Consider the following 19,574-nt stretch of genomic DNA (forward strand, 5'->3'; position numbering starts at 1 on the left):
CAGAATATAAGTTAAAATAACATAAAACGTTTTTAAAATAAATAACATCAGCAACAAAACAATTTAAATATTCTTCTTGAGTGTTTTCCCTTTTAAAGTAGCCCTCAAGTTATGGAGTGACAGGGCAAAATAACACTGTCACATTACTGGTATAAGCTGAGAACAATGCGTCACAAAAATGGGATAACTAAAAAAATATTTCAAATAAGTACAATAATGTCACAGACACAGAGTAAGGAGAAACCAAAACCAAACCACTACCTCTACTCTTCAGCCTATAAATTTCTGAACATAAATGACAATCACTTTTCCCCCAAAGATGTGACAAATACATAGCATGTGGAAAAATCTATATGATTCATTATCATAAAAATATATCTACAATAACTTAATTATTTAAAATCCATACCTGTAAATCCCAATAAAGATACTAAATGCTTGCAATACCTTAAGCCAGGGGTCCTCAAACTACGGCCCGTGGGCCACATGCAAATACAAATATTGTATTTGTTCCTGTTTTGTTTTTTTACTTCAAAATAAGATATGTGCAGTGTGCATAGGAGTGTGTTCATAGTTTTTTTTAAAACTATAGTCCGGCCCTCCAACGGTCTGAGGGACAGTGAACTGGCCCCCTGTTTAAAAAGTTTGAGGACCCCTGCCTTAAGCTCATAGTGTAACAGTTTACAAAATGTTTCTTCTTCTTCAGATGAGATGAATTGTCTAACTTCCACTGGGCCTTAAGATATTCAAGAAGGGTCATTATCTTAGTTCCTACCATGCTATATTCTGAAGAATCAACGCAGGCCATAATTCAAATACTAATAAAGATAAGAGTCTGGCTCAGCTGACGTGGCTCAGTGGTTGAGTGTTAACCTATGAACCAGGAGGTCACAGTTCGACTCCTGGTGAGGGCACATGCCTGAGTTGTGGGCTCGATCCCAGTAGGGGATGTGCAGGAGGCAGCTTGTCATGACTCTCTCATCATTGATGTTTCTATCTCTCCCTCTCTTTTCCTCTCTGAAATCAATAAAAATATATTTTTTAAAAAGTATAAGAGTCTGGACAGAATTAGTATTAAAGAAAAGTTGCATTCAGGATCTGAATTTGTTTGATAAAGGGTCTTTAGCTGATTCACTGATATATATTTTTAAATGATGGGAGTATGGGGAAAGGAATTGGAAAGATAAATTATGCCTTTCTCCAATAAACGTATCCTTATATTTTCTTTATAGAACATATAAATGAATTGAAATTTATTTTGCATTCTTTGACACCCAGTGGTTCTCAGCCTTCTGGCCCTTTAAATATAGTTCCTCATGTTGTGACCCAACCATAAAATTATTTTCGTTGCTACTTCATAACTGTAATGTTGCTACTGTTATGAATCGTAATGTAAATATCTGATATGCAGGATGGTCTTAGGCAACCCCTGTGAAAGGGTCATTTGACCGCCAAAGGGGTAGCGACCCACAGGTTGAGAACCACTGCACTAGAGCATAAGTTTCTGGTTGAAGAGAAGTTCTATCCAATGATAAGACTAGCTTGGGGATTTTTCTATTGTAATTGTAAACATTAGTTATTATAACTAATTAAATCAACCAAACAAACAACCAGAGGACCAAAACAGATGGCCTAATACCTTCAAATTAAAAGCAAATCTTGCTCTTTGGGTGGGGATTAGAGGATACAGTTTACAAGGTAGTTCAAGTCATGAGAACATCTTTCTATATTCATCTTATTAATCATCCTCCCTATATAGGTACATATGTATTTAATTATTATTATTATCATCATAGTCGATTTTTCTTAGAAATAAAAAGGTTATAGAGATGGTCATATATGAAATTCAAGTATAGTAGAAAAAAAGAATCACACTAATAGGTTCACTTATTGATTGGCAATTTGACAGGTCGTGTGAAAATAAAATAAAAATATACTGTAGATGCTTAGATTGCATGCCAAAAAGAGTAAATATATAAATGATTATAAGTGAATTAATTATTTAGGTATTCTATTATTGTAAGTTTAAGCAGCATCTCAAATGCTATTGGTAGCTATGAACATAATACAAACTCCAGTAAGAAGAGTGGGCATTTGATGGCCTTAATAGGGCATAGGAAAAGTATATTGCTAATCAATTATGTTATGCATGTTTATCCTTTTACATTGTAAAAATAACAATGGTTTGGTATTGCTTGGGACATATAGAATACTGCCACTAATAAATATGGAAATATTGTTACTAGTACTGTTATAAAACATAATATATTTAAAATATGTAAAGAATTTGAGCTAGCATATAAAAATTTAAGACTAACATGGTAAAGAAAATACAAAAGAAAGGTAAGGGAAATAAGTTACAGGGGGAAGCAAGTTTTACCACAGGTAAACTTCATGTCCAAAATACACTAATGCAAACAATGAAAACATGATCAGTGCCATGATTTACAATCCACTTAAGAAAAATATGTCCGGTTTTCTTGAGAACACAAGTACTACTCAGATAAATCATAGATGTACTAGTGTATATATAGAGAAAGAGAAACTGAAGACACACACACACACACACACACACACACACACACACAGACAGGGAACTACAGAGAGACAAGACAGAAACAAAAACAGAGAAAGAACACTTCTCACATTGCTTCAGAAAAATCACTGTGCTCTTGTGGACATCGCCAATATATCCCTAAAGTAATAACAACGATACATTTCTTAAGGTAAATATTATCCTTAAGTTATTTGTGTCCAATATTCTCCATTTGCTAGATCCATTCTCCAACTCTTCCCCCCACCATTTCCAGAAGCTGGACTCTGCAGTGAAGCTGCCTTGACAACAGGAGTCCTCTGCAGGAACTCAACGCTTGGGAAGAGAGCGGGGTATTTATCTCCAGGACCCACTCCCTGCCAGGGCGCGGCTTGGCAATGACTGGACTTTTCCACCTGTGGACAGGCCCTACTGGATGGCCCATTTGTTCTTAACTTAAAGCCTCTTCAGGTTTCATCAGTGAGCCTGCCCCTTACTCCGGAAGTCCTGGGCCAGTAATACGTTTCTGCTGATGCAGACTGGATGTTGATTTCCCATCCTTTGTGAATTTCCCCTTAATCCTGTCTATATATTTGTTAATTGTCCTTTAATTACCTACATTTCATTACCCTTCTTGAGTGTGTTACCTTTTTAATTACTAGGACCCTGATCAATGAATTATGAAAGATGATATGCTCTTTTAGATGTCAAGTATTTAACTAGGGAAGGTTTTCGGGAATTTTCCCTATGGGTATGGTGCTAAGATTAAATATCAGAGATATTGATAACCCTAAAACAAAATCAAGAAAACTAAGAGTTTAGTTTCCATTTAAGGTGCATCTAAATGAATGTAGCTTTCTTTTACTCACACCATGGATCTCTCTCTCTCTCTCTCTCTCTCTCTCTCTCTCTCTCTCTCTTTTTTGCATGTTTGTGTATCTTTGGGTCCATTCGAGTAATATGCAGCCCTACAGTGTCTAAATGCAGATGTCATAAATTATCTTGATTCCCCCTTTCCCCCCCTGTGAATTGGACTAAAGCTTTCACCAAGAACAAATGAGTAAGAAACTACATTTTTGTTAAACTGGAGCATGAGAAAATACCAGTTTTTAAGTAAATGTTGATCTGGAGTTTTACAGCAAGAAGAGTAAATCATACACTTTGGTGCATTTCAGATGCCACAGTTGGCACTTACATAAGACCAAGAGGCATAAGAAGCAAAACTGTTATGTACATTTGTCGATGAGGTATTACATGCCTCTCTCCAAATTATAGACCAACACATGGCTAAACCAAATATCTGAATTACATTTAAATTCTTTTTCTTCACAGGATTTTTCTCACCCTCAGTGGGATAAAGCATTTTTTTTTGTACTGGCTTTCCAACAGCTAAGGTTATGTGATATCTCTGTGCAAGGAGTGACTAATTTTATCACATTGTTCCTCACATGTTAAAGAGATGAACACTTCATTAATACTCCAATAAATGACAATGTTTCTGTCTTTAGGAATATTTGTGTTTGATGATAGTCATTGAACTCATTGTGCTGCTGGTGGAGTTAGGGCTCTTCTGCGGAGTCATGAGAAAAGCATTTCAGGAACGATGCAGAGGAGGATGAGTTGTAGTAAGAAGATTTATTGGAGCAAAAATAAAGAATTGTCCCCAGGTGCCTGATGTCTTAACCATGACCAGATGACAGAGCCCCCTGGGAGACTGGAAGCCGGTCTTGCTGGGGGGTGGGGGGTGAGAAGGCCAGCTTTTGGGGCCTCAAGCCCGCACTTGTCCTCACCAAGCCCAGAAGGACCAGGGTCCAGAAATTCTGTGTCATTGGTCCTGCATGGACAGGGCACCCAAAGCTCTCGCAGTTCAGTTCATTCCATGCCAAATCTTAGTCCAGTTCAGTCTCTGTCCTGTCCAGCCAGCTAGTTTCTGTTCCTGGCTGCACTCCAGCCAGCACTGTGCTGCCGCACCAGACCCACACTCATGGGCGTGCAGCTGCCAGGCCCACATGGCTGCACAGAGAGTGTGAGAAGGAAGGGAACCTGGAATGTGTGCTACTGACCAGGAGGGGACTTTGTTAAGCTTTGATCATATTATCTCCAACCTGGGAAAGAGCAGGTTTTCTTTCAAACTAACCAATCTGTTTCCTGTCTCCCTGCAGCCTTGTGCTGGGCCCTCACCCTATCCAATCCCTTTCCTAGAAATTCCAGGTTCCATGCCCTCATCCAATCCGATCCTTTTCCCAGGCTATCCTCCTCCCCGTCATGGTCACTGTCCTGGCTCCCACTCACTGCACATGCCTCAGAGTAGAAGGACCTCCCCTGTGCCATCTTGTCTTCCACTGCACGTGCCTCAGCAGAGGAATTTCCCTCTATCATTAGCTCTCCCCGCCTAAAGTCCAGTTAAGTGGACAGGTAAGTCCCCTGGGGAGACTGGAAGCCTCCTTACACTGGGATGGGGGTGGGATATGTAGGGATGTTAAGCCCCTTGGCAGGAATTCAGCTATGGCCTGGGGTGTCTGAAGCTGTGAATTCCAGATTTAGTCTTAAGTATAACTTACAGACTCAATCAGGCCCAGCAAGTCCAGCTCCCTTCTCTTTACTAACTCCTAGCTGGCCACACTAATATTTAGAAACTCTTTCAAGTAACAAATTCAAGGTCAGGAACCACTATCTCCTATTAGAAAGGAACCAGGATATTTTTAAATTGACCCATATTTCAAAGACTTAAAACAAAACAAAACAAAACAAAACAAAACAAAACAAAACAAAACAAAACAAAAACCTTGTCCAGCCAATGTCAGAGGTTGAGGGTCGACCTATTAACCAGGAGGTCACAGGTCAATTCCTGGTCAGGGCATATGCCTCGATCTCCATTGTGGAGCATGTAAGAGGAAGCCAATAAATGATCTCATCATTGATATTTCTGCCTCTCTCTTCCTGTCCTTTCCTCTCAGAAATCAATAAAAATATATTTTTTTAAAAACCTGATGAACAATATAAATATTTATATCAAAATTAGGGTAGTCAGACCCAGAGACAGGTAGAGTGAAATTCCCAAGGTCACAACAATAAATGGTGGTAGAGATGTGACTCAAACACTCCAGTGTAGTACCCTTTCCTGTTAATTCAAAGCTTCAAACAAATGAGAGAAAAAGATGTGATGAGGATCACATAAAATCTCAACAGTTTTTATCATTGTTTCATTTGTGACTAAACCTTTCATGACTAGTAGACTGAGCCCAGAAGTAGAAGTTTCTACCTGATTTGGTTAACCCTACTGCATTCTCCAGGTCAGTTCAGATGGCCTTTTAAGGTCTCCCATCATAATCTGGATGCAGTGTTCTGTAACTTGATGAAACTGGCTTCACCTCATTTTCTAACTCTGCTACTAACTAATCCTGAGGGTTTATCTCAAGTTTTTTTTTTAAATCTCTGGGTCTCAGCTTTTCCACTAATATAAGGAGCAGGTTATATAGTAGGTAGTTAATGAGAACCCTTCCAGTGTAAGCATTCCATAATTTTTTATTATCTTTCAAGTAGGAAAATTTTCCATACACAGCAGCTTGTACTTTCTGTGAAAATCCCCAACTCTGATAAAAATTTTTCTGAATATGTCAGTGTGACAACATTTGAGAGGAATATCTTTTGAATCAGTCACTCTGCATTGATTGATTGTTGATGTCATCAAAATAACCCTCAAGCTTAGCCCATATCATTCAAAATAGTGTGAAACTATTTTCCTTAAACAGCTGCTATCTCATCCCATCGTTAGGGCTGCTTTAAATTTTCAAAGAGCTACAGGATTTGAAAGAATCACCCTCGAAGTTGAGTTCACTCTGGATTTCAAAATCCACATGGCTATTTGATTAGTTGTTTCTCAACTGAAGATTTTGCTGCTCCATAAAATGTGTTTCTTTTCTTCCCACTTAAACTTCTTAAGAGGGCTTTTTATGTAGGATATTTAAAAATAAAATCTCATTAAATTTCTCTGCCAGGAAAAGAATGCTAGAGAATCATTGGTAAGCTGTAGGGAGAGAGTTGAAAAGATTGCACAAATTTTAGGGAGATTATACTCTTTTAAAGAGGAAAAACATTAAAAATGGAGTTACTATTTTCAGTAGGAAAAATCAGTGGAAAATGATCCTTTGTTCCCATCTCTCTGTCACATTTGCAAAAGGTCTAATTCTCAGTATCAGTATATTTAGTTATTTTGTGGTGCTAATCACCTGGAAATTTTAAAGTTTTCCTGCGAATAAGATAATCAGAATGACCTCATTCCTGCACTAATGGAGGCAACCTGAACCTTACTTTCAAGTGGACTTGTTGAGCTGATCACATTGCTCTAAATTACAACAAAATGATACTTGGTGTTAACCTATCTATTCCCTGGTAAAAAGTGAAATTGAAATTGCGTACCTTGATTTAAAGATGTCGGGTGGCATGAGTTCCAAAGTATGAGTTGGTCCATATAGGTTTACAACATATAATTTGATTGTTGGGTTCACTTGACCTGCCTTTGAGAAAATGAAAGTTGTAATGCAAATACATTAAGCATTAGACTATATGAGGAAAGAAAGCAAATGCATTTTGACTCTTTTATAATTTGTGTTAGAATGGGGGGGAAAGTTTAATTTCTCTGAAGTAGAAATGATTTTAAATTCAACAACTTGATTGCTTTCAATTGTTTTTGAAGATTGCTGCTTCTCAAACCATTTTAGTCAGACAATTAAAGGTGATAGAAAATCATGATGACTTTATTCATTAGCTAGTGCTACTGTGTTCTTTTCCTAGAATGACACCAGAGGGCTGGCTTTATAAAAACTAGTAGCTCAAGCAGCTAATTATGTTATAGGATATAACATGTAATGAGGAAAAGAGCTTGGCTAGTTAAAAAATAATAATAATAAAACAAGACAGAAAAAAATACCAATCCAGGTGCCACATGCTTAAAATTCCACAATACCTAATTCTATTCCATGCATTAACCATCCTTGACATTTATGAATGTTAGATGGGGTATAAGTGGCCCTTAGGATGTGGGCCATGAGCAGACTGCCCTCACTCAGTACCTGGCATGCAGAGTAGAAAGACAGTAGTAAGAATATGTCATTTAAGTTTCATAATAAACATTTTATTAAATCATAACCAATTGTAAAGCAGTTACTATGTTTCTGGTCAATAATATCTGTTAAACATCACATGAATTATTTCACTAAATGTTCCTACTATAGAATTAAGATATAATTATAACATTTTCCAGATGAAAATGGAGACACTCAGCAAACTGTGCAGGGGGAAATGCCCAGTAAGTGAGGGAAGCAGTATTTAAGCCCAGGATGCTCTTAACGACTGTAGTTTTGCTTTAGTTCATTCTTAGGCAATGGGCATCAAAGTTTTCTAAATATCCAGTGACATTTTAAGGGGTGGATATGGAATCTTTCACCAACAAATCTCAAGCATGTTGAATGAATGAATGAAATGAAATTTATGTGAATAAATGATTAACAGAATCAGTTGACTACTGTGACTCAATTTATTTCAAGTTTGTAAAGAAAAGTGTCTAGCACACCTATGAGAGTGTTTCAAACACAGGCTGGTGCTTTAAGAGAAGAGCATATGAGCTATACAGAGGAGGATAGGGAATTTAAACTGAGTTGAATTCAAAGACCTGACAAAAGTCTAAAGAGAACAATAAAACTGCTTTAAAGATGACAAAGAAATATTCATGCTCAAGGACTTGGCATCTACAAAATCCAGAGTTAAATCAGGACCAGAAACAATATAATACATTCTACCGATAGTTAGCAATAGCTCAAGAACTGTTCTGTTAGGGTCTTAATAATAATTAGCATGGAGGGAAGGGAAGAAAGGTGAATAAGTACAGTCAATAAGAGGATTTGTAGAACAGTGAAAACACTCTGCATGCCACCATGGAGAGGGATACATGTCATTATACATTTGTCTAAAACCACAGAATGTATAATGCCAAAACTGAACCATAAAACCATGGATGCTGCGTCATTATCATGTGTCAGTGATACTTCATCAATGGTACCCAGTGCACAATTCTGGTGGGGGAGGTTGATGATGGGAGAGGCCATAAATGTGTGGGAGCAGAAGGTATATGGCAAGTACTTTCCATCTCCTCAATTTTGTTGACAACCTTAAACTGCTCTAAAAAAATAAAGTCTATAAAGAAAAATGACTAACGTCTGGGTGAGTGTTTCAAACACAGGTCAGAAGTTTGGAGGCAAAGAAACAAGTCAGAAAGGCTGTCACTACAGAAGTGCCGTGACTATTAGGAAACATTCTGGAAATGGTTCCTTGAGTAAAGGGCTTCCTGGAAGATAAGCGGTGAGCCTGCCTCGCACAGAAAGCTCCGGCGTCAGATTTTGTAAAGCTTTTCATTGTTCTAAAGCCCTCCAGGGCCTGGGAATCTTTGTCTCCAGCAATGGAGTGCTTGACCACACCTAGGAGCTCTCTTTCACATCACTTTTGCTTTCATTAAATTGCCATTTTCCACCCTGACAATATTGGCCTTATCCATATATTTTTAGTCTAACCAGTTCTCCAACTTGTAAGTTAAAGCTTTGAGCTGCGACACAGTATTTAGTGGTGCCATTAAAACTGTTGTTCTCTAATCAAGAGTATCAATCAGCATTCTCTGAAACCTTAGAAACACGAATTCATGTGTCCCACCCAGATCCATATTCAGAGCCAGAATCAGAATCTTGGGGTGTGGACCTAAGAATCTATGTTCATCAAGATCCAGATTACTATAATCACTGTGCAAATATTTAAAAAAACTGATAGATAAATATCAATACATAATATCAGTGTTTTATCAAAATTTGCATACTGATTATAGTTATGGCAGTTCATTGTTTATCAAAAGTTAACCTGCTTTTGAATCACCCAGTGAGCCTCAAGGCCCACCTCCATCATTTCTAACCCCTGATGGGAGATGACAAATTTGCATTTCTAAAAATTCCCCAAGGAGGCTGACACCATTGGCAAAAGAACCACATTTTAACTGGTTTAGCTTTATCTGTGAGTCAGAGAATTTTAGGTTCAAATTTTGCTGCATGTGGACCATGGACAGGATGTTAACGATCCTGAAGTATTATATTATTTTATTATAAAAAAAATGAGGCAATTCTCTGTCCTGGCTGGGGGGCTCAGTTGGTTGGAACTTCCTCCCATATACCTAAAGTTTGTGGGTACAATTTCTCGTAAGGACACATACCTAGGTTTTGGGTTCAGTCCCAGATTTGTGTGGGTATAGGAGGCAACCGATAGGTATTTCTCTCTATCTTCCTCTAAAGTCAATAAACATATCCTTGGGTGAGGATTAAAAAAAAAATGAGAGAGAGAGAGAGAGAGAGAGAGAGAGAGAGAGAGAGAGAGAGAAACTCTCTGAACATAATCTGTCACAAGTCAGAAGTTTTGACCCAAAGTAGGTTTTCTTTCTGTAGATAAAAGTATCTCATAGTTTTGTTATATGGACTGACAAAAACATGATTTATAAAAGTACCTACAATAGTATATAGTAATGAATTAAAAATGATAGTTATTATTAAGACACTGACCTCTCTAGTTAGTGAAAAATTGTTTATATTTTTCTTTCAATAAACTGATTTTAAAAAGGGAAGTTGAATTAAATTTGACCTTTCTGTGTGTTCTTATCAATGTTACATAATCTTATGATGTACTTTGTCAAAGACATGTATGGGCCTTACCATCTCTTAAGGCCACAGCACTGTAAGTTATTACTTGAACAGAATCACAAGTATCCCAATTAGCTTCTACACGAAAACAAATTAACAGTTGCATACACATGTGGCCAATTTTAGATAAAAACCAAACATCAGGCTGTTTCCAAAATTCAGCTGTTCAGCATTTTATAATCTTAATTAGATTCTTATCTTTTCTTGGAGTTTTGAAATGAAGTGCACATTGCAAGTTCATCTGTACCTTGGAATATTTGAATTGTCTCAATAGTTTGGAAATTAGAGGAGTTCATCTGTGGGCTTTTACAGTCACATTTGCCACAGAAACTGCAACTCCACAGACTCCTTCCTCTATGATTCTGAAATAAAGCCTCAATAATAATTAACCTTATTTTACTGGCAACTAAATTGCCATTAAACGAGATAATGTTTTAATTAAGAACATTAACCTGAGGTTACTGAGATAGAACTGTGCATCTCTTTTGTGCTGAATTGCTAATGAAGGATATTTTATGAGTCCTGAACCATGCTGAATTAAGTAAAATACAAATATATTTGTTTAGTGTAAGTATTTCATTAGTAAATCTGACTACATGGGGTATTTGATGCACTCATTTTGATCAAGTTTAATTTGAAACACAATTTAGTGTGAACTCTATGCAGTATTTCAATGTCTAAAATACCATTTTTGAAAATTTATTAAATAAGTAAGAGCAAATCAAAATGCATGTATTAGTGAAAAAAGCACACCTTTTTTTAAAAAACCAGAGTAGAAAATAATGAGACCTTGAAAATTCAAGTAATACACCCAACATGACAGTGAAAGTTAGCATGAGAACAAAGACCAAAACCCAGACCTAGGTTCTTTGACTCCTATTGTCTTAAATACCTAGGCAGGAATTTCTACCGTCAACCCTCTGAGGATTTGGGATTCTTTCTCTCAGCTTTGGCCAATACCTGTTTTTCATTTTAATACTCCTACATGATGGTCACTAACACAGACTCAGGACCTTCATCATGTATTACATCCATCATGTCTTACACACAACATGCATTACATATAGAAATATATATGTTTATATATGGCAGGTGTGAGGCTTTCTAAGAATGCTACTCATACAGGGTGGAACAAAAGTAGGTTTGTATAGAAAATACTACAATAATCTATACATATAAAAAGCTAATATGCAAAGGGTCCCCTTGGGAGTTCCACCGTGAGACTGGGAGTTTGATCGCTCGCTATGACTTGTGCTGACCACCAGGGGGCGGCACAGAATGAAGGACAGCCCCAGCCTGTAGCCGGAAGGTCCTGATTGGCCTTGATCACTGGCCAGGCCTAGGGACCCTACCCATGCATGAATTTCATGCACTGGGCCTCTAGTTAATAAATAATAATACAAAAATAAACCGTGTTTTTCGCAGACTCACAACTGTGAACCTACTCTTGCCCCACCCAGTGTAGAGCTAAGCCACTAATAGTAAATGGAGCAAACAGAGCTGCACATATATTTGTTATCTTGACCAGGAGACATTTTTATTCCTGTTACAACTTCTGTGATATGCTAACCTTTAGTAGTTTTATAGAGAGGGACAGAATCGATAAATGTGAGTTATTTCCCTGTTCTTAAAATAACTCTGACTTTCATACAAGGACTTGGCCTTTTAGAAGCAAAGTGTGTTTATTTGTAAAAAGAAGAGGCAATTGTGAGGAAGACCAAAGAGGAAAACAATGAAAAGTCTCTCTGAAAACATAAAGCATGTTATTAGCACACATGAGTCATACAATTAATAAGCAAACATTACTATTATTTTATGCTTAGCTTAACTATTAAGAAATATTTAAAAACTAATTAAATAAAAACTTACTAAATAAGTGTCTAGGTTTGTCAATCAGGATCTGTTGAATTACTGCTGACATATTTAAATTTCCTTAGGTGCTTCTATTTGTTCATTTGTTTGCATCAGTCTTATTAAAATTATGAGGCCTGGGGATGTCCAAGTTCAAGTATCAAAGTCTATAACTAAGAAGGAAACTTGAAGATGCAGCTACTGCTATGGCTCTTATCTGTGAATCCTAAAATCCCCACCGCTTGGGGGAAATGAATTATAAAAAGTTGTCCCTTCCCAGGGCTGATTTTATTCTTTGTTCAGTGCACAATCTGGACAGTTCTGTGCGAAGATCTTATTTACTGACATAAGCATTACACAATGTGCCACCATTTCTTCAATTTGTGTCAGAATTACCAGATGACCTTTCATTACAATAAGTAAATCAAATGGTGTGAGAATTAACAATGTATTGAGAAGTCTTTTCTGTTTTTCTCTGGAAAAAAGCAAGTGCAATATGCTGGGCAGGCACAAACTGTCAACCATAAAACAGGGCTAAATCTGTAATTGGAGAAATTGTGAGTACTTTTCTTGGAGTAGAATAAAAATCTCTGCGAATATGTTTATTTTGTTGTTAGGTCAAATTGCTGTTTTCTCCTGAAGAATACTGAGTGTGTGGGACTTCCAATATATGTCCAGAGGAGACCCTAAAAATAATATTTCAAAATCCTGGGATCTGACTCCTCTCCCCCCCCCCCCATGTCCTCCTTATGTGTCAGTTATTTAACGCCACACCCTGTGGAAGGAAGCCAGGGTGGAGAAAAACAGTACAGAACCTCACTGAGGAAACTCCATGTTTATTCCCGACTCTCCATAAAGCATTTTTTATTTTTTTCCCCCCACCTTGGAAAACTTGAGTCTGGCAGATGATAGCAAAATAAGGACAGTCACCCCAACACTGACCATACTTTCATTGCAGGTGTAAAATAATATGTGTGATAGGTAATTTGTCCAGCACTCTGCCCAGTTAATGTAATGTGCAAATTGAAAAATATAAAATCTATCATGCTAGGAAATACAAAATACAACTCACTAAAGGAATGGATTTAAAAAATGGCCTCCAAATGAAATGAGCAGCCATGTCTTAATCTAATTAAGGGCTAAAATGTGTAAAGTGGAATTTTAAAAGTTTGCTATGAGGTATCTTTACATGATTGATGCATAGAGGGCATCACTTATGAGCCTTTCCCTTTCTTACATAACATGGGGAAAGTAAACTTTAAAAAAGACCTTAAGTAATTAAACATGATATATACTGGAAAACCAGCACACTCCAGGTGTTTTTGCAACCTCCTCGAGAAGCCTCACCTAACATTTGGAAATGGCTTCGCCATCTGCACAGGATTTCCGTATTTGCCTCACTCAATAAAACAATTTTATCCTCGCTACGCCTGGCCATGGCTCTACCCCAGCGTTTTATAAAGTATGTTCCAGAGTTTGCTCTGCCAAAACAGTACTGAAGTTAATGCTAATAAATCCTTTATGCTTAGTCTATTCTTTATTGGTGATTCTTTATGCTTCTGCAGATTCTTTATGCTTAGTCTACTTTTTATAGGAGATTTATAATACGCATTAACATATAGTACATTAAGTGCTCTAAGAAATCATCTTGAGAGAAGCTAGATTTTTTTTCAACTAAGAATTTCCAGTGTAGTTGACGATGGCACTTTTTCCTCCTTTATAACAGCTATTGACCACTCACAGAATATACCTTGCAGAAAGACCCCTTATATCTTCTCAAGTGGGAAGATGAGGGAAAACAAGAATGAGAGCATCAAAGGGAAAGAAATGCAACAAGGTCAAAGTCCCCACATCCCCACATCTTGATCTCCTCCTACCCAAGCGAGGTGGACAGACTACTGAAAACTCTTAAAATGATGCTTCTTTTTTTCTCCAAAGACAACTTGTTCGTCAACCATGAATACTATCAGTGAAGTCACTGGTGCAGAGCGAGGGGAAACAAACTAGCGCGGCCACGTTACTTACCTTAGGATACGGATACTGCCTTCCTTTGGGATACAACGCTCCGGTAAACCGAGGGATGACCATGTTAGGCACCAGTGAATCATTTATCATCAGGAAGGCAAGCCTTTCTCCATCTGGTGACCACCAGTGGGCGATGTGAGAATGCAGAAGTTCTTCTAGAATAAATGAGTGTTATTTGAAACCAACTGTAGAGATGTGGGCTCAGTAACCCACAAACATCTGTCCTTGAAATCTCCATTGCACAGGTACATTTTCTATCCTTGTGTTGGACTTTATCAACTTCATAACGCATTCTCTATTTCTGAGTTAGCCCTTTGATCCCGTGAAAAGCAGATGCAAAGAAAGGAAGGCAGGAAGCAATAAGGTCAGGATGTCGTGGGTTGCCAGCAATGTGAACGGAGACAATGAAAGGACTATCAGAATGAAAAGAATGAGGATGTTTTCAAAGACTGATATATGGCTAAAACCATATTCATGTCACCATTCAGTCATATATGCATGTGGTCATATTTCCATCTTCTCATCATTAAACAAGTTGAATAACTACTAGATTCATTAAACTATTGAAGGCATAAGGAAATGGAATAAGAAATACACTGGCCCTGGCTTGGCATCATCCTGTGCCCCAAAAGGTTGCCAGTTTGATTGCAGTCAGGGCACATGCCTGGTTTGCGGGCTCTATCCCTGATAGGGGCTGTGCAGAGGTCAGCTAATCAATGTTTTGTTCTCACATTGATGTGTCTCTCTCTCCCTCTTCCTTCCTCTCCCTCTAAAAATCAATAGTATATATATTCATATAATATGAATAAGAAATATACTGGATATCTTTTGTGTGACTCCAGATTCACTATCTTCTTTTCTATATCTGTTTTCTGGCCCAGAAAATTAAGCTGTATGAAGCACATCAATGGGATTCCCATGCCCTCTAGAATATGGCCATTAGGGTTCTTGAGTAAGAGCTCAGAGGAGCAGAAAGTCAGAGTATTTACTCCTTTAGCTCTGTCTGGATATGTCACCTTAGGCTTGCTGTGTGTTTTAAATGATCTCACTCCTCTTGTCAATGCAGCCGCCTCTCCACAGTTTTCTGCTTTTGTACTTGGTAATGGTTCATATTTATAGTCATAGGCTGCTGCTAGTTAAATTGTGGCTCCGTCCTTTATATCCCCCTACACTTTCACTCTGTAAACGGTCTCTTTGTACATAAATCCTCTTCAAATTATTGAAAGTGCCACCTCTTGTCTCTTGGGACCCTGACTGATGCAGTAATTAATAGCAGCAGTAGACTCAGGAAAGAGATCTTCAAAATTAGATTTTGAGATTAGGTTGGAGATATATCCACCTCTATAACTATATGTATATCTTTGATTTAATAATACCATTTCCAGGGAGAATTGTAGCATAGATAATCCATAGTAAGGAACGGAAGCATGAGTAATCAATTGTCACTGGTAATGATGTGGAGTGAAGTGCAAATAGAGAGGAAAGGCATTGGGAGGACAAAAGGTTGTGACTTAGTTGCTACAGCAGTGGCTATTGTAAAGGTTGTAAAGTTTCCCTGGTTCTTATGACATCTGAGAGTCATTACATAGAAAAAAACAAAAACTAAATCCATGACTGCAAAATTGGGAATACACAAAAGGTCACTATGGCATATTTGAAGGAGCCCCTCTCTTTTGTAGTTGCAGGGCAGATATGGCTGAGGTCCAAGAGATCATATTAATGTTGCCGGTGAAAATGGATTCTTTTGTAATGTCTTGAGAAAAGAATTTCAAAGAGCATATGCATGGAGGACGTTTACCAGTAAATGTAGTGGTAAGATTTATTGGAATGAAGGGGAAATACTGGGGATGGAGAGGGTATGAAGGCTCTAGCAGCAGATGCCTCAGGTTCCTGATAATTCTCCATATATTTCCGTGGTTCTCAGTAAGTAGCAAGCTGTCATTCAAAACCAAAACCATCCAACCTAGCTCCTGATTTTCGTCCCTCCCCCTAACCAATCTATTTCCTAGACCTTTTGGGGTTCTGTGCCCTCATCCAACCCAATCCCTTTCTCCGGCTAGGCTTCACCCCCTCTTGTTGCCATTTTGGCATCTACTGGCATGCCTCAAAGTAGAAGTACCCCCTTCTGCATCATCTTGTCTACTACTGGGCAAGTGCTCAGCTAAAAAATTTCCTCTTCTACCACCTCCCATAATCCTGGTTCCCTGCCAGTTGGTACTGGGAAGATTGCACCCTGAGGAGACTCTTCCTGCCTGCTTCAAGGATTAAATACCTTCCTTGGAGAATACGGTGATCACTTAGAGTGTGTGAATGAGTCTGTGAATGCTACAGCTTCCTGGTAAATCAAGTTTAATGGAGTGCTGTAATTTCCTAGAGAAGCAAGCCCAATATCTGATTCAACTTCCCAGTTTATCAAGTTTAATATCTAGTTCTACTCGCTCCCTTCTGTTATTAATACTAACTACCTACCTATGCCAACAGTAAGGGTTGAAAAACGCAACTCAAATCAGGGGCTCAAACGCACTTGTGTTTTATTTTATTTTTTTAATATATTTTATTGATTTTTTACAGAGAGGAAGGGAGAGGGATAGAGAGTTAGAAACACTGATGAGAGAGAAACATCGATCAGCTGCCTCCTGCACACTCCCTATTGGGGATGTGCCCGCAACCAAGGTACATGCCCTTGACCAGAATCGAACCTGGGACCCTTGGGTCCACAGGCCGATGCTCTACCCACTGAGCCAAACCGGTTAGGGCTGCACTTGTGTTTTAAAGTTAAGATAGAGATAATGGTAGAGAAGTGCTAGGCCCCTGGCACATAGGATAAGAATTTTTGTATAAACATGTGCAGTACACTTGTGCTTTAGGAACCAGTCTCAGAAAGAACAGATTTCATAGTGGAATGCTGCTATATGTATCTAATTTTATGGCTGAAGATTTTGAACCTCAAATTCCCACAAGTCTGTTAACAGAGGCAACCTCTATCTATAAAGGCATAAAGGTGCAGTGGAAGAGGAATCCCTGTAAAGTTTAAGCGTCTGCATCCTTAGGGAATAGTAGGAGATCTAGTAGCCTGGGGTATATTGGTCTATCTCTTCTACGGTGAGAGAAAATTGGTTGAAATTGTACAAAAGTAAAGAGGGACTGGACTCTGGATTTTGAAGAAAATATGAACTATCTTCACATGTGCTGCCTTGTTCTATTTCCCAGGTAAACTGTAAAGGTGCCAGTTCTGAGTAGGACTTGAGCAAGTGAGAGCTATGCAGCAGATCAAGGCCACGGCACAACCTTCCCTACCATCTTTACCTTGTGGCCCAGCAGGCAAATTGGCAATACAAGTATCCATGGCGAATGGAGATGCTGTGGAGCTTCTGACACTCACCAGACGATGATCAAACCACAGGCGATACAAGCTTCACAGAAAGACCCTTTCTCCTGTGCTGATAAATAGTCTTTATTTCTAAAGCAGCTCTTTACTTGGCTCTGGCAGAAGCAATTAGCCTGACCATGGGATAGCGAGTGACTATGCAACCCAAATGCCCATCATGAACTGACTGTTATCTGATTCACTGACCATAAAACTAAACACACACAGCAACATTCCACTACGAAAAAAAAAAGCAGTCTTCTGGTATATGGGATTGGTCCAGAACACATAAGTCAACTGCTCATGGTATTGCACCCACTGCTTTTTCCTCCTACGTTATCTCACATCTATGCCTCAAGATGTATTTCTAACACAAGTTGGCAGAAGAGTAACAAATGCAGGTCTGGTTAATAGGCAGGTTTGCACAATGCACTTGAACACGCTGGAATTGGGTAGGCCCTGGACTGCAATCTGATTCAGGAATGGCATTACAACACTATAGTAACATAAATCCTCCGAGCTGGCAGACTTTTGCCAAGATATTTAGTTTTCCACTCCGTGTGGAAGGAGACTTGGCTTGAAACATGGATCCCTGACTCATGTACAATAACTAATAAATGGCCACCAGACAAGAAGAGTAACATTAGAAAATTAGTGAAAAGAAAGTTTAGGGGGAAAATGAGTGCACATATTTTTGTTTAAATATGTTTTTATTGATTTCAGAGAGGAAGGGAGCGGGAGAGAGAGAAAGAAACATCAATGATGGGAGACAATGACTGATTGGTTGCCTCCTGCATGCCCCCTACTGGGGATCGAGCCGGCAACCCAGGCATGTGCCCTTGACCAGAATCAAACCTGGGACCCTTCAGTCCTCAGGCCAACACTTTATCCACTGAGCCAAACCAGCTGGGGCAATAAGTGCACAGATTTATCAGAAGGGGTAACAATGTAAAAATGTGAAGACATTCCGTTTAATATTTCGTTTAATATTCACCAGAGCACATTCGCAGCAGGGCTGCTCTCAATAACCCAATGGGCAAGGTGAACGTCAGTTTGCCTCTGGCTCCCACCATTATCTGCCAATAACAGTGGTTGTCACTAAACTGTTGATATGGCATTATTTCCCAGCAATTCCTGTTGGCAGGTGGCTTACATGGGAGCCATTCCATCAAGAAGGGTAGTGTTTTGTCATTATAGACACAGATACATATTCTAGGTGTGGATATGCCTTTGCTGCCTGCAGTTCTATCAGCACTACTCTCCGTGGACTTACAGAATAACATTCATTACTCTGTCACTTCCAAACAAGCAATATTTTATAGCAAAAAAGAAGGGCAATGGGCTCAGACCCATGGGATTCACTGTTCTCATCATGTTCCCCATTGGCTGTATGTACCTGGCTTATAGAGGAGTGACATAGCCTGCGCCATCTGGGTCTTGGCACTATTTATTTGACAATGACCTTGTAGTTGGGATGTCATCCTACAACAAGCAATTGTCCCTCCTGCACAGCCAGGAAAGCACAGATCTAGGAACTCAGGGGTGGAAGTGCAGGGTTCCCTTTCACTATCAATTAATAACCCTCTGGACACATTTTGGATTTTGTCCTCATGATAATGAGCTTGGTCGGTTTCGAAGTCTTAATGCCTAAAGGAGAATTCTCTCCTACAGAGAACATAGTGGTAATTATGTTCCTCTGAATTGGAAGCTAAAATTTCCTTCTGACCATTTTGGGCTCAATATGACTGAGAAAAATAAACTGACAGAAAACAGAGTCACTGAGTTGAGTCTGATGATTAATCTCATCTACCAGGAAGAAATGTGTCTTTACTCTACAAGGAGGGCAAGGAAGACTATATTTGGAACTCAGCAGATTCACGAATATGCCTTTGTTCAATTCCACCTCACTTTCCAATTTCACATTTCTACATCCCAATTTCCATTTCAAACTGGTATTGTAGCATCCTCATTAAGAAAAAGAAGCAAAGGAATATGATTTGGTAGGACTAAAGTGTGGGTTTGATCCACCAGGCAAATAACCTGCCCAGTCAAAATGTTGGCAGAAGGT

At 38.7% G+C, this 19,574-nt stretch overlaps 1 protein-coding gene across 2 annotated transcripts in view; it reads right to left on the reverse strand.

Moving 5' to 3' along the window:
• Positions 1-19,574, reverse strand: part of DPP10 (dipeptidyl peptidase like 10) — a 478,664-nt gene that overhangs the window by 79,963 nt on the left and 379,127 nt on the right. For both annotated transcript variants that reach the window (XM_006101524.1, XM_023765017.1), the window contains 2 exons: positions 14,140-14,294; positions 6,953-7,050 (listed from right to left, as the gene is read on the reverse strand). In XM_006101524.1, the coding sequence (XP_006101586.1) occupies positions 6,953-7,050; positions 14,140-14,294 (253 nt within the window). The remainder of the gene's footprint in view (positions 1-6,952; positions 7,051-14,139; positions 14,295-19,574) is intronic.

The sequence above is a fragment of the Myotis lucifugus genome, unplaced genomic scaffold, assembly GCF_000147115.1.
Source record: "Myotis lucifugus unplaced genomic scaffold, Myoluc2.0 scaffold_370, whole genome shotgun sequence".
NCBI lineage: Eukaryota > Metazoa > Chordata > Mammalia > Chiroptera > Vespertilionidae > Myotis > Myotis lucifugus.